The 14217-nt window shown below is 41.8% G+C and overlaps 2 protein-coding genes across 2 annotated transcripts; both read left to right on the forward strand.

Annotated features, from left to right (window-relative positions):
* The first annotated feature begins 1872 nt into the window (after positions 1–1872).
* On the forward strand, positions 1873–3335 carry LOC142216932 (hemoglobin subunit beta-3-like). The gene is made up of 3 exons (XM_075285047.1): positions 1873–2010; positions 2615–2837; positions 3117–3335. Exons 1-3 carry the CDS (start codon positions 1919–1921, stop codon positions 3243–3245), a joined length of 444 nt encoding a protein of 147 aa, XP_075141148.1. The 5' UTR covers positions 1873–1918; the 3' UTR covers positions 3246–3335.
* Positions 3336–9837: 6502 nt separating this feature from the next.
* Positions 9838–11446, forward strand: LOC142217694 (hemoglobin subunit beta-2-like). Its single transcript, XM_075286039.1, has 3 exons — positions 9838–10000; positions 10754–10976; positions 11248–11446. The coding sequence occupies exons 1-3, from the start codon at positions 9909–9911 to the stop codon at positions 11374–11376; spliced, it is 444 nt and encodes a 147-aa protein (XP_075142140.1). The 5' UTR covers positions 9838–9908; the 3' UTR covers positions 11377–11446.
* Positions 11447–14217: the final 2771 nt, after the last annotated feature.

Raw genomic sequence — 14217 nt, forward strand, 5'->3', positions numbered from 1 at the left:
GGACTGAACCTAGCAGTCACCTGAGAACCAGAGGAAATCCACAGGAGATCCCATCCTGAATCTGTCTCCCATTGTTTTCAATGAGAGGCAGAGATAGCAGCAAATTCTGCGACTCCTTACTTACTGGGGCACTACTGACTTACTTCTGGGCCTGATCAGCAGAGGAAAGACTGCGGAAGAAAATGAAGAGGGATTTTTCTTTATTTTCCGCTGTGTGAACTTACCCTTAAGCTGGCCTCACACATTACATTTTTATTAGCCAAAACAGCCAGCTCAACTGACTAGCACCCGGCTATCTGACATGTAGATGCTGGGAACACTCCTTCTCTGCTGGTTAGTGTCAAACTTTAGTCTACCAACAATATAACAACAATTTATAAAAGGGAGCCTTCATATGGAGTAAACGCACATGTATATTTGCAAAATACACGTGTAAAAATAAGACTCCCATTGACTTCAATGACATTTTACAGGCGTATTTTTACACGTGTAAAAAATATCATTGAAGTCAATGGGAGTCTTATTTATACATGTGTATTTTGCAAAAATACAGGTGTGTTTACTCCGTGTGAAAGCTCCATCATAATCTTGGGTTGGGCTGAAGTTCACATGGGACACTATGTGGTCACTGAGTCTCATTCACCGCTGATCCAGTGATGTTGCAGAAAGGCCCAAAGAAGACTGAAGATGCCGCTGAACGCACACGGATGCCTCACGGGGAGACCAGTAGAGGTGAGGGAAGGTGAATATCAGAGCTTTTATTTTACCACACTTCCCTCCTGGGTCTCCACTTATTAAAGTCTGCAGTCCAAAGAGACCCCAAAGTATATTAAAAGCATAACACTAGAAGGCAAAACTCACAAATGTCCAGAAAACAAATCTTGCAAGTTTCAACCATCCCTAATCATCTAAAGTATATGGAAAGTATATGGCCATCCGTTACACTTTTTTGTCCATGAACTGCACAGACAACAAGCCCAGGTGATTGAAGTTTGACAACTATGAAGGTTTAAAATCCTCATGTTCCTGCATATTAAAGGGACACTGTGTATAGTAAGTGACATTATGCTGAGCACCATATTTCCTTCAGATGGTCCAATATTTACATGAAAAAGCCATTTTTAGAACTATGCAAACAAGGCTCTGATGTAATGATACTTGTCAAAGCCTACAAGGGTTCAGTATTCAGGCTTTGTCTGTGGGTAACCCTGCACCGTTTCATAAACCCTACTCACTTTTGGAAGCCCCCTCACTGAAAATGGCAAAAGACTTAAAAAGTTGCAAACTGTAGAGCAACCATGGCTTGCATAAAAATGTTTACATTTTTTAAACGATAAGACTTGAGCAAATGTCAGGATATATACCCCCCATGTCTCTGTATATTAGAATTGTCTTATTCCTATTATATGCAGTACATCTAAGCTGTCATTTAGTCTATATAGCAACACTGGACTAAACGTTCCCTTTGACCCGGTGATAACTGGACACTCCTACAACTGGTCAACAATCGCCATATTCATTAAATGGAATATTCTACTTTTCTTTCCAGCATATACCATCACTCACAACCTATATCATTCTGTTCTTCATTACCTAGTTTATCTATTACACAGCTGTTCATGTCTTATCTATTTAACGCGTGCACTGAACAACTTGTGTATGGTCAGCAGAAGTAGATGCAGACGTAAAAAATCATGAACATATGAACAGGACATGATATCAAATAGCAATGTCAGTGATATAATTTCCATATCAGCAATATCTGGGGCCATACAGTAGAATCAATAAGGTGACACAGCATAATGAGGGTGGGTGGGACATACTAAGCACCCTATAAATCTTACATCCAAAGCAAAGTGTTTCAGAGCCCTCTACTTCTCACCATAGAAGCAGTAGCAACTCACAACTGACAGCCACCATGGTTCACTGGACAGCTGAAGAAAAGGCAGCCATCACCTCCGTGTGGTCCAAGGTTAATGTTGAGCAGGATGGACATGATGCTCTGACCAGGTAATGAACAAAACCTCAATTTCTAGCTACATATTTATATCTTATATTGCTTCTTTGTCACAGTTTCCTGCTGTATCCATTTGCAGTCTTGGCAATTTTTGTAGACTTGGTAGCCTGTATTTCTATTGCCTGTAGTTGTATATCAGTACAAATCATGATCTGGAATATGAGATGACTTCCAGGTCTAGAGTTAGTTCTGTCTCTTCCTTTCTTATAATCCTTTCATAATGAAATATTTAATGTCTATTAGACTAATGACTAAAACAATTTTCAGATATAGCTCCCATAGACATGTGTAAAGACAATGCCCCATGGGGTCAGTAAACATATCTTTAACATAATTGAAGCAATAGTGTATTTATAGTTCACAATATTTTACCCCTGAAGCAAGTACTTGCAGGTCACAATAACTCTGCTATATGTCATGTTAGAACATGTGCTTGTATAAATACAGAATGGGTGCACAATAGGTATGGATGCTATATTACGGCTCCTTACAATACAGATGGATAATATGGCTGTGTGCATGAGTCCTTGCCCTTTTAATTTAGCATTTTGATATGTGGATATATTATAAAGCTGTCTTTTCTCTTTCTTTTGTTAGGCTTCTGGTTGTGTACCCCTGGACCCAGAGATACTTCAGCAGCTTCGGAAACCTGTCCAACCCCACTGCCATTGCTGGAAATGCCAAGGTCCATGCCCATGGAAAGAGGGTCCTGACAGCTATTGGTGAGGCCGTCAGTCATCTGGACAACGTGAAGGCCACTCTCCATGACCTCAGCGAAGTCCATGCTTTCAAGCTGCATGTGGATCCCGAGAACTTCAGAGTATGTATCATATTCTGCTTTATTATAGCATTTGTATTCGTAGATTAAAAACCCTTTAGACACACACGATATTTAACACTTTAATTTAATTTAAGTAACACTACAGTCTTGGCATATAAAGGTTTGCATGCCCTCTCTGAACAAAATTGAAAATTTGGATGCACAGCACATAACAATGATATAATGCAGTCATATTCACATGTATATGTGACACAACTTGACACATGGACACAACTAAATTAAGCTAAACTAACTAAAATTGTATTATTTTCTCTACAGCGCTTCGGAGAGGTTCTGGTGATCGTCTTGGCTGCCAAGCTCGGAAAGGCCTTTTCTCCCCAAGTTCAACATGGCATTGAGAAGTTCTTTGCTGTCTTGGTTGATGGTCTTAGCCACGCATACCACTAAAGCACCAACAAGCAATGCATCCTCAGCTGAGGGAATGGATTATTGTGTGTAGAACATCTGCAATAAAAAACATTTGCACATTTTAAAAAAGTATTGTCGTGATCATTTTGAGATTTGTAAAAGAATATTTGCAATTTGTTATACATAAATGGGTAATAAAATCATTGTAAATAAGTTTCTTGATAGTAACGTATCCCATATCCACAGGATAACTGAGAATAACTAGTAGAATGGTTGGGGTTTGCCATCTGAGGTCACCATGATCACAAAAATAGGGATGTTTAAATTGCCATTATGAATGGATTGGTGGATTAAACACCATTAATTTCAATGGGACCAAGGTACTTTGGCTATCTCTCTGGTGGTCCCATTGAAATTATGGAGTGGGGGAGTACTTGTTCTCTCACTGCCGCATTCAGAATGGAGAGGTAAACACCCTTGTTCTTGTAATTTGTGGCTATTACAGTGGTTGGACCCACATCAATCTGCAATTTATCCTCATCCTATGGATTTACAATAACGCATGCCAATACACATACAAATACACAAATACACATACAATACACTTTACAAATGCAATGCACAGCAACTACACACACAAAGTCATGTATGACCCTAACATGAGTCACCCAATTACATCTAAGGGCTGTTCACATCATGTTCTTATCTGTTTAACTGATCAGTAAAAGAAAAAACTAATGGCACAAATGGAGAATGGATGGAAACTGATGACTGTCCATTTACATAGAGTCAATGTTAAACACCCCAGTTTCTGGTTGTTTTTTTGTGGGACACAAACATTTGGTGTCTCCTACTTTTAATTTTTATAGAAACTCATACTATATGATCTGATTGTCATCAGTTTCCATCTGGCTAGGTTTGCATCTACATCAGAGTCTCCATACAAGAGTCTGCTACAGAATACAGTGACAATCAGCAGGGTTTCAGTAGAAAAATAGCGGAAACCCAATAGACACCCCATTATAGTCTATGGAGAATGTGGGTGTTTGCAGGTAACCACTGTTTTGGCGGATGGGCTATACATCGTTCAGGTCCCACAGCGAACCTGAACTATGTTAAAGGGGTTGTCCCACGTCGCATACTCGCTAGTCTTCGCTGCAGTAAATTCTTCTGTCTTCCGGCTTTGTTACGTCATTGGTGGGCGGGGTTACATATGCAAAGCCAGCGGCGAGAAGTTGTCGCTTCTATGCCACTGGCCCTGCGTGTGCGCTGCCGATGCACTAGGCATCGGACGTACAGCCTTCACAATGTAATACAGACCCGGTATCCGCTGTAATAGAGAGGCGGATGACGGGGAGTGTAGACGCCGGCACAGGTGAAGCCAACAGCGGCAGGAGCGATGCTGCTATTCCGCTCCTCCGCCCCCCCCCTCCCCTCCGGAATAGCAGCATCGCTCCTGCCGCTGCTGGCTTCACCTCTGCCGGTGTCTACACTCCCCGGCATCCGCCTCTCTATTACAGCGGATGCCGGGTCTGTATTGGCGGCCCCTTCCCTCCCCCCAAAGTGTAAACTACCCCCCTCCAGGCTCGCTCCCGTGCACTTAGCCCCTCCTCCCTCACCCCCTCAGAGCAGCAGATACAACACTTGACTTATGACCAGATAAGTCAAGGGATATGTAAAAAAAAAAATGAATAAAGTGATATAGTGGACAAACAAAGCAGCTTTGCTGAAGCAATGTATTTAGGAAAAGTGTTACATTCACATTAACAAGCAGGATAGGATCCTTGTGATGGGACAACCCCTTTAAGCCCAGCACAATTTTGAACCTAGCCTAAGCAATTAATGGACCAAAGAATCAGACCTCCTAGAGGGCCTAAGATAAGAAGTTAAAAGTTACATAAAGTTTATAAAATCAAAAGATCCTAAATAACAGTACTCCTCCACAATAAACTTATTTCGAAAACAAGAATAAAAAAGAACTACATGTATCTGATAGCAGTGCAGCTGTAAGGCTAAGTTCACACATGGAGCGTATAGGCGGATTTTGGCACCGAGAGCGATGTGGGGAGCCGTGTCACCCTTGGGTCAAAACCCACCTGCTGCAGCTCAACTAGCTGCGGAATCCGCCTGAAGAAAAGGCAGCTCGCTTCTTTTTTCCCTGAGCGGCAACATGCCGCTCATGGAAAAAAGTAGCCTGGCAGTCTCCATAGACCACCATTGTGAGGAGCGGATTATGACGTTCATTACGTGCCATAATCCGCCCCCTCTGTGCCCGTTTGACCGTGCCCTAACAACTCGTACTATAAAGATATCATGCTATCCAGTATGGGTAATGGCGTAAAGACAAAAACAAATGCACGAGACGTCATTACCTGTGACGTCCCCGGGTTCCTTCTTTTGGCTGCTGGTTAATGGTGTAAAGACAAAAACAAAAGTAAAACACAAAAGGACAGAATTATTAAAATGGTCTAAAAGCAAAAATTTCTAGTTTCAATAGGAGGCAGAATGAGAGAGGAATCTGCTGCTGTGACCCCCACACAGCACTATATGCTCCGCAGTGGCCCCTACACAGTATTTTATGCTCTGCGGTCCCCCACAAACAGTGTTTTATGCTCCCCAGACCCCCCTCCTTTAGAGCTGATGCTATTATTATACTCTGAGGTCTCCTCAGACCTCAGAGTATAATAATCAGAGGTTGAGGGGAAGTGATTAAAAATAATAAACACTTATACTCACTTTACCTCATCTCTCCTGGGAATGCTCGCTCCTTCCATGCTCCCCTTCTTTGTTGCAACTGATGTCCTGCTCGCCAGACATTACGGCTGGGGCCTGTGATTGGGCCTCAGCGGTCACGTGGAGCGTGATGATGTGGGCCCTTGATGTGAACTGCAGATAAGTGAGCCACATTTTCCTCTGCCCAGGTAAAATTCAGACCCGCCTCGCTGAGGAAAAATAACGATTTAGTGTCTCCCTGCTTGTTCAAGTACATTACAGTCATCATACTGATAGGAAAAGAAAATGTACATTGTGATCCCTATATGGGAGAAAGTCTGATCTTTTTGTAGTGACCGTGAGGAGTACGATTCCACGTCTTTAGAATTGCCACCTGGAGAGGACACAAATGCCATAACGACCAAGGGACTGCCATGGTTGAGGATGACTTTAGGTCTAGGATTCTCATAGATGTTCTGATGGACACTAGGTGTGTTATGAGGAGATACCGGACTGCTCTGATTAATCTCTCTTTCCTTGCAGGTGTTAAGGAAATCTCCATGCTGTCTGAGTCCAGGAGATATCCCAGGAACTTCCTCTGCATAGAGGGAATTACCTCTGACTTTTCGCAATTTATTAGTCAACCCAGGTGTTGGAGGAAGGATACAGCTATCTGTACAACAAACCGCTCCCGGAAAAAAGTATATATCACTGAAAAATTGATGTATCGGTCCCCTGTAAGTATGTAATCTCAGATAGAGTATAAGCTCCAAAAGGGGTGAACCTGAAATGTAATGTATAAAACTTCACTTTTACTATTAATTATTACTGGCCAGTAGCCTCTGAGGACGGTGTGAATCACAGCTGATTACATTTTTTGTTACCCCTTTGAAGCTTTGTTTCTAGCTACCTAGCAGCAGCAGCAATATACTGACTGTGCATTATAGGGAGGCAGGGCAAGTGCTCATAGGGACTTGGTCCTGGTCCCCCCATGCACACGGTAATCTGACCGCTGTATACTTTTAGCTAAGTTAACTATTTCCAGCCTCAAGAAGTGTTTTTTATCTATCAATAATAAAAGTGAAATTTTATATATTACATTTGAGGTTCACCCCTTTTGGAGCTTATACTCTATCCCGGAAAAAAGACCTGACCAGCTCCCATTGATTACAATGGGAGCCGTTCTTTTGCTCAGGATTTTGAGACGGATTCCGCCTCAAAATCCTGACCAAAATACCCCGTGTGAACTCAGCCTTACTGATTGAGCTTATTCTTCTGGGTCTAATCCACAGAGGAAAGACTGTGGCAGAATATGGCAGCAGAAAATGAGGAGAGATTTCTCTTTATTTTCTGCTGTACGAACTTACCCTTAAGCTGGCCTCACACATTACATTTTTTTTAGCCAATTCAGCTAACACAACACCCGGCTATCTGACATGTAGATGCTGCGAACACTCCTTCACTGCTGGTCGGTGTCAGACTTTAGTCTGCCAAAAATACATCGGCTATAATATTTTGCACAGTTGTTGGATAGAAATACCAGTCTTTGGCATGATCATCCATTTTTGGCCAATATGATTGACAGATTGACTGTCCTTGTTAAAGGGATCCTATCATACAAACGTTTTTTTCTGAGTAACACGTCGGAATAGCCTTAAGAAAGGCTATTCTTCTCCTACCTTTCGTTATCTTCACACCGCCGTTCCGTAGGAAGTCCGGTTTTTACCGATATGCAAATGAGTTCTCTCACAGCACTGGAGGCGGGCCCCAGCACTCAACTCTCTCCAGCGCTGCCTTCATCTTCGTCAGCAACGTCCTCTTCATTCTCTAATTCCGGTGCAGTTTTCAGACTTCTAGGCCTCAGGCAGAGGCTCTGCCTGAGGCCTAGAAATCTGAAACCTGCACCGGAAGAAGAGGATGAAGAGGACGTTGCTGACGAAGATGGAGGTGACTCTGTATCACATTGAAAGCAATAGGGAAAAAAGCAGCCCATTCATTTCTATGGGGAGCGCACGTATGCCGGCTCCCATAGAAAGCAATGGGATCTGTTTTAACACCGCTGATTTGGAACGTGTTACACGTTCAGAATCAGTGAGCGTATACTCTGTGTGAATGCACCCTACCTCAGAAAAAAATGTGTTTGAAAGCTAGGATCCCTTTAATGTTGATGGTGGGACCAGTTGTACAAACGATCCTATCATCATTTGGATGTAGAGATATACAAACCAGTTAGTAACAAGCTGGGTTTGTTACCAATTTATCCCACAATCTTGGGTTGGGGCTGAAGCTCAGCAGTCACATGGGCCACTATGTGGTCACTGAATCTCAATCACAGTGATCTAGTGATGTTGCAGAAAGGCCCAAAGAAGACTGAAGATGCTGAGGAACGCACACCGGATGCCTCGCGGGGAGACCAGTAGAGGTGAGAGAAGGTGATTATTAGGGCTTTTATTTTACCACATTTCCCTCCTGGGTCTCCACTTATTAAACTCTGCAGTCTGAACCGACTCCAAAGTATGTCAAAAGCATAAACCTAGAAGGCAAACCTCACAAATGTCCGGAGAACACATTTTTCAAGGTTCACTCATCCCTAATCAAGTATATGGCCATCATTATACTTTTTTGTCCATGGACTGCACAGTAAACAATCTCAGGGGATTGAAGTTTGACAACTACAGTCCTATGAAAAAGTTTGGGCACCCCTATTAATCTTAATCATTTTTAGTTCTAAATATTTTGGTGTTTGCAGCAGCCAATTCAGTTTGATATATCTAATAACTGATGGACACAGTAATATTTCAGGATTGAAATGAGGTTTATTGTACTAACAGAAAATGTGCAATATGCATTAAGCCAAAATTTGACCGGTGCAAAAGTATGGGCACCTCAACAGAAAAGTGACATTAATATTTAGTAGATCCTCCTTTTGCAAAGATAACAGCCTCTAGTCGCTTCCTGTAGCTTTTAATCAGTTCCTGGATCCTGGATGAAGGTATTTTGGACCATTCCTTTTTACAAAACAATTCAAGTTCAGTTAAGTTTGATGGTCACCGAGCATTGAGAGTTTAAAAACCTCATGTCCCTGCATATTAAAGGGAGCCTGCCACCAGGAAACTGTATATCAAACCAGCCACAGTGCATAGTAAGTGACATTATGCTTAACACCTTTAGATGGTCCAGTATTTACTTGAAAAAGTCATTTTTAGAAATATGCAATATAATGATATTTTTCAAAGTCTCTGAGGGTTCTGTGTTCAGTCTTTGTCTGTGGGTAACCCTACACCTTTTCATAAACTGTACTCACTTTTGAGAAAAAAAAACCCCTGACTTTTCTGCTACTTTTGAAAGTTGCAAACTGTAGAGCGACCATGGCTTGCGTAAATATGTTAAAATTTTTTAAACCACAAGACTTGAGCAAATGTCAGGATATATACCCCCCATGTCTCTGTATATTAGAATTGTCTTATTCCTATTATATGCAGTACATCTAAACTGTCATTTAGTCTATATAGATCAACACTGGACTGAACGTTCCCTTTGACCCGGTGATAACTGGACAGTCCTATAAATGGTCAACAATCATCATATTCATTAAATAGAATATTCTACTTTGCGTTCCATCTGATGCTGTCACTCACAATCTATTTCATTTTGTTCTTCATTACCTAGTTTATCTAATACACTGCTGGTCATGTCTTATCTATTTAACGCGTGCACTGAACAACTTGTGTATGGTCAGCAGAAGTAGATGCAGACGTAAAAAATCATGAACATATGAACAGGACATGATATCAAACAGCAATGTCAGTGATATAATTTCCATATCAGCAATATCTGGGGCCATACAGTAGAATCAATAAGGTGACACAGCACAATGAGGGTGGGTGGGACATACTAAGCACCCTATAAATCTTACATCCAAAGCAATGTGTTTCAGAGCCCTCTACTTCTCACCATAGAAGCAGTAGCAACTCACAACTGACAGTCACCATGGTTCACTGGACAGCTGAAGAAAAGGCAGCCATCACCTCTGTGTGGTCCAAGGTTAATGTTGAGCAGGATGGACATGACGCTCTGACCAGGTAATGAACAAAACCTCTATTTCTAGCTACATATGTATCTTCTATTGCTTCTTTGCCACAGTTTCCTGCTGTATCCATTAACAGTCTTGACAATTTTTGTAGGTTCTATATGCTCTGTATTTCTATTGCCTGTGGTTTCACGCAAAACTAACAAAACTAGGCTAGAGAAAATTCCTGACACCTTCAGCTTAATATATGGTTGCACACCCTTGGCTTACTCATGTACACTTTGGCAAACTGCAGTCTAGCTTTTTTATGTATCTGTCACACCTGTGGGGTCCTCCTGGGTCTCCTACCATAGCATTTCATTTCATTCCAATGTCGAAGAATAGTTTGTGCTGACACTGATGCATTTTTATATTGCCCATACCTGTTACTTGCCACAGGTGAGTTTGAATGAGCATCACATGCTTGAAACAAAGTTATTTCCCCACAATTTTGAAAAGGTGCAAACAATTTTGTTTGGCCTATTTTAGGAGTTTTGTGTGAAACTATATAATTTTAGGCTTTTTTTTCGCAATATTTTCTCCATGAAGCAAGTAATTAGAGGTCACAATAACTCTGCTATATGTCATGATAGAACATGCGTTTGTATAAATACAGAATGGGTGCACAATAGTTTTGGATGTTATATTACGGCTCCTTACAATACAGATGGATAATATGGCTGTGTAAATGAGTCCTTGCCCTTTTAATTTAGCATTTTGATATGTGGATATATTATAAAGCTGTTTTTTCTTTTTCTTTTGTTAGGCTTCTGGTTGTGTACCCCTGGACCCAGAGATACTTCAGCAGCTTTGGAAACCTGTCCAACTCCACTGCCATTGCTGGAAATGCCAAGGTCCATGCCCATGGAAAGAAGGTCCTGACAGCTGTTGGTGAGGCCGTCAGTCATCTGGACAACGTGAAGGGCTCTCTCCATGACCTCAGCGAAGTCCATGCTTTCAAGCTGTACGTGGATCCCGAGAACTTCAGGGTATGTAACATATTCTGTTATATTTTTTCTTATAGATTAAAGAGCTTTTAGATACATAAAACAGTTAACACTTTAATTTCAGCAACACTACAGTCTTGGCACATAAAGGTTTATAGCTCTAAATAATCAAATACTCCTTATACCCTAAAAGAAATTGGAATTGGGGAAGCACAGCACATAACAATAATATTATGCAGTCATATTCACAACTTTACACTTGGACACATCTAAATTAAACAAAACTAACAACATTGTATTATTCTCTCTACAGCGCTTCGGACAGGTTCTTGTGGTCGTCTTGGCTGCCAAGCTCGGAACCGCCTTTACTCCCCAAGTTCAACATGGCATTGAGAAGTTCTTTGCTGTCTTGGTTGATGGTCTTAGCCAGGCATACCACTAAAGCACCATCAAGCAATGCATTCTCAGCTGAGGGAATGGATTATTGTGTGTAGAATATTGTCAATAAAAAGCATTTGTATATTTTATAGTATTGTCGTGATCATTTCAAGATATGTAAAAGAATCAGAGGTATAGCTGGGGGTTCAGCACAGGGGAGCGAACAAGTCCAAGTGGGCCCCCAACTTAAGTATAAAGATTATTATCACTATATGGTGACCATATAGTGGTAGATATCAGCTCTACACAGAGCTCTAAAGACGATTTAGGTGAATAACATTTAGTGACTTAAAGGTGACTTCTCTGACTAATCATTCACCTTTCCCCTCTTTCATCTGGACCGCCATGACCGCTTCTTCCAGCCGTGACTTGTCTCTGTAAAGTTTGCAGCACAGACATCTTTGGCTCCTCACTTTTCCAGGCACCAGACCCACATTGTCCTCACCTGCACACCCAACCTAATGTTACCCCCAATTTTTATGTTATATAATATAACCCCATAATGAATAATAACCCCAAGTGCATCTTTAAATGAATAACTTCCCTGTGTATCCCCTGTAAATAGCGCCTCTTATTAATAATGTCCCAGGTCTTTCCCAATGAAAAGGCAAAAAAAAAAAGGAAAAAAATTTGCAGGACCCCCACGATCAACTGTTTGAATGAACTTTGGTACCTGTGTAAGCGCTGTGACCCCTTCTCTGTTTATATAGTGTCATTCATCTCATAGCAGCCATGTAATGTATCTACAGCCTGGTCCTATACACGTCTATATGACAAGGTTGGAATGACATCACACGGGCACTATAATCAGACAGCATGTGATATACACACGCGCCATGGCTCCTTCATACAGCTGATCAGTAGGCAGGGCCGGCTCCAGGTTTTTGTGGGCCTGTAAGAGGACCAAGCATCACACCCTTACAGGCCCTTGGGCGACAGGGACTCAGTGGGCCCCTTTTGGAGCAACCCACCTGCACCGCAGCAAAAAAAGACCCTGAAATTGGGTGGTTTATTTGCTGAGGCGAACCTACTGGAGTGAAGTATAATACAGTCCATTCCATACAAGTAGATACAACCTTTTGAGACATCAGAAAGTAAAGAGTAATTTTAGGCAGACATCTGCCCAGATTCCTCTTCATCTTCTGGCCCTGGCTGACAGTGGTGGCTATAGAGCAGGGGTAGGGAACCTTTGGCTCTCCAGCTGCTGTGAAACTGCAATTCCCGACATGCTCCATTCACTTCCATGGGAGTTCCAAGAACAGCAGAGCAAGTATGCATGCTGAGAGTTGTAGTTTTGCAACAGCTGGAGAGCCGTAAGTTCCCTACCCCTGCTATAGAGCAACAGCAGGCCCTTGTGTCTTTCTACTGTTGATTAGGCTCAAATGAATCTAACCAGTGGTGAATCTCCAGCCACGGCCTCCGAATCAGCTGCAGAATCCGCAGCAAGATCCAGCAGGACAGTTTTTTTTTCCCATCATCCTGCACTAATTATTTTCAATGGGAGGCAGAATAAGGGAAGAATCTGCCGCTGTTAACAGTGCAATGAACGCTTTCATCTGTATTAATGGAAGTGTTCAATGCAGTGACTGAGTGGGCCCCCCCACAGATACATATATAAATACACACAGACAGGGTATAAAAAATAACTATCAAAGACACGGCCCCAAGCATACTTTTAACTTAGGTCCCTCCATGGCACAGCACCCCCTTACCTGGCCCCCCCACAGTATAACGCCACATTTAAACACACTATAATATCCCACAGTGGCCCCTTCTCACAGTATATTGTCCCATACCGGCCCCTCCACACAGCATAATGTCTCATAGCGGCCCCCAACTTAGGTATACTGATTATTATCACTATATGGTGAGCATATAGAGGTATATATCAGCTCTACACAGGGCTCTGATGACGATTTTGGGACTTACAGGTGACGTCTCTGACTAATCGTTCACATTTCTTGTCTCTACCATCTGGACTGCCAGGACCACTTCTTTCAGTCTCTGTAAATTTTGCAGCACAGACATTTTTGGTTCCTCACTTTTCCAGGCAAATGACCCACACTGTCCTTACCTGCACACCCAACCTGCTGCTACCCCCAATTATAAAATATATGGTATAACCCCCTTAATGAATAATACTCCAAAGTGTATCTTTAAATTAATAACTTCTCTGTGCAACCCCTGTAAATAGTGCCCCTTATTAATAATGCCCCAGGTGTTTCCTAATTAATAGGTAAATAGAAGGTAAAAAAAAAATTAGTGGTGTTCCAATACCCAGGAACCCCAGGATTAATGGTTTAAATGAACCATGGTACCTGTGTAAGTGATGTGATCCCTTCTTTGTTTATATAGCATCATTCATTTCATAGCGGCCATGGAATGTAACTACAGCCTGGTCCTATACATGTCTATGTTACAAAGCTGGAATGACATCACATGGTCACTATAAACAGACAGCGTGTGATATAAACAGGCGCCATGGCCCCTTCATACAGCTGGTCAGTGGGGAATCACTAATCTCTTATTGATGATCTATTCTAAGATCCTACTAATATTATAAATGTGAAAGTTTGTATGTTTGTGTGTTTGGATGTTTGTGTGTTTGTGTGTTTGTTCCTCAATCACGCAAAAACAGCAAGGTAATAAAAATTGTTGTAAAGAACATTGTAAATAGTTTTTTTTAAAGGCTCCACAGTGGCCACATAGTATAATATGCTCCCCACAGCGCCCCCAGTACAATTCCACATAGTGGCTCCAATTAGTATAATGCTCCACAGTGGCCCCACAGATTATAATATATTCCCCAGCAACTCCACACAGTATAATAGTCCCCCTAGTATAA

This window comes from Leptodactylus fuscus, chromosome 8 (assembly GCF_031893055.1).
Source record: "Leptodactylus fuscus isolate aLepFus1 chromosome 8, aLepFus1.hap2, whole genome shotgun sequence".
Taxonomy (NCBI): domain Eukaryota; kingdom Metazoa; phylum Chordata; class Amphibia; order Anura; family Leptodactylidae; genus Leptodactylus; species Leptodactylus fuscus.

Excerpts from the sequence above, each read along its gene's own strand:
- LOC142216932 (XM_075285047.1), top strand. The coding sequence starts at position 1,919 with ATGGTTCACTGGACAGCTGAAGAAAAGGCAGCCATCACCTCCGTGTGG. Across the intron at positions 2,011-2,614 it reads GGACATGATGCTCTGACCAG|GCTTCTGGTTGTGTACCCCT; the intron begins GTAATGAACAAA and ends TTCTTTTGTTAG. Across the intron at positions 2,838-3,116 it reads TGGATCCCGAGAACTTCAGA|CGCTTCGGAGAGGTTCTGGT; the intron begins GTATGTATCATA and ends TTTTCTCTACAG.
- LOC142217694 (XM_075286039.1), top strand. The coding sequence starts at position 9,909 with ATGGTTCACTGGACAGCTGAAGAAAAGGCAGCCATCACCTCTGTGTGG. Across the intron at positions 10,001-10,753 it reads GGACATGACGCTCTGACCAG|GCTTCTGGTTGTGTACCCCT; the intron begins GTAATGAACAAA and ends TTCTTTTGTTAG. Across the intron at positions 10,977-11,247 it reads TGGATCCCGAGAACTTCAGG|CGCTTCGGACAGGTTCTTGT; the intron begins GTATGTAACATA and ends TTCTCTCTACAG.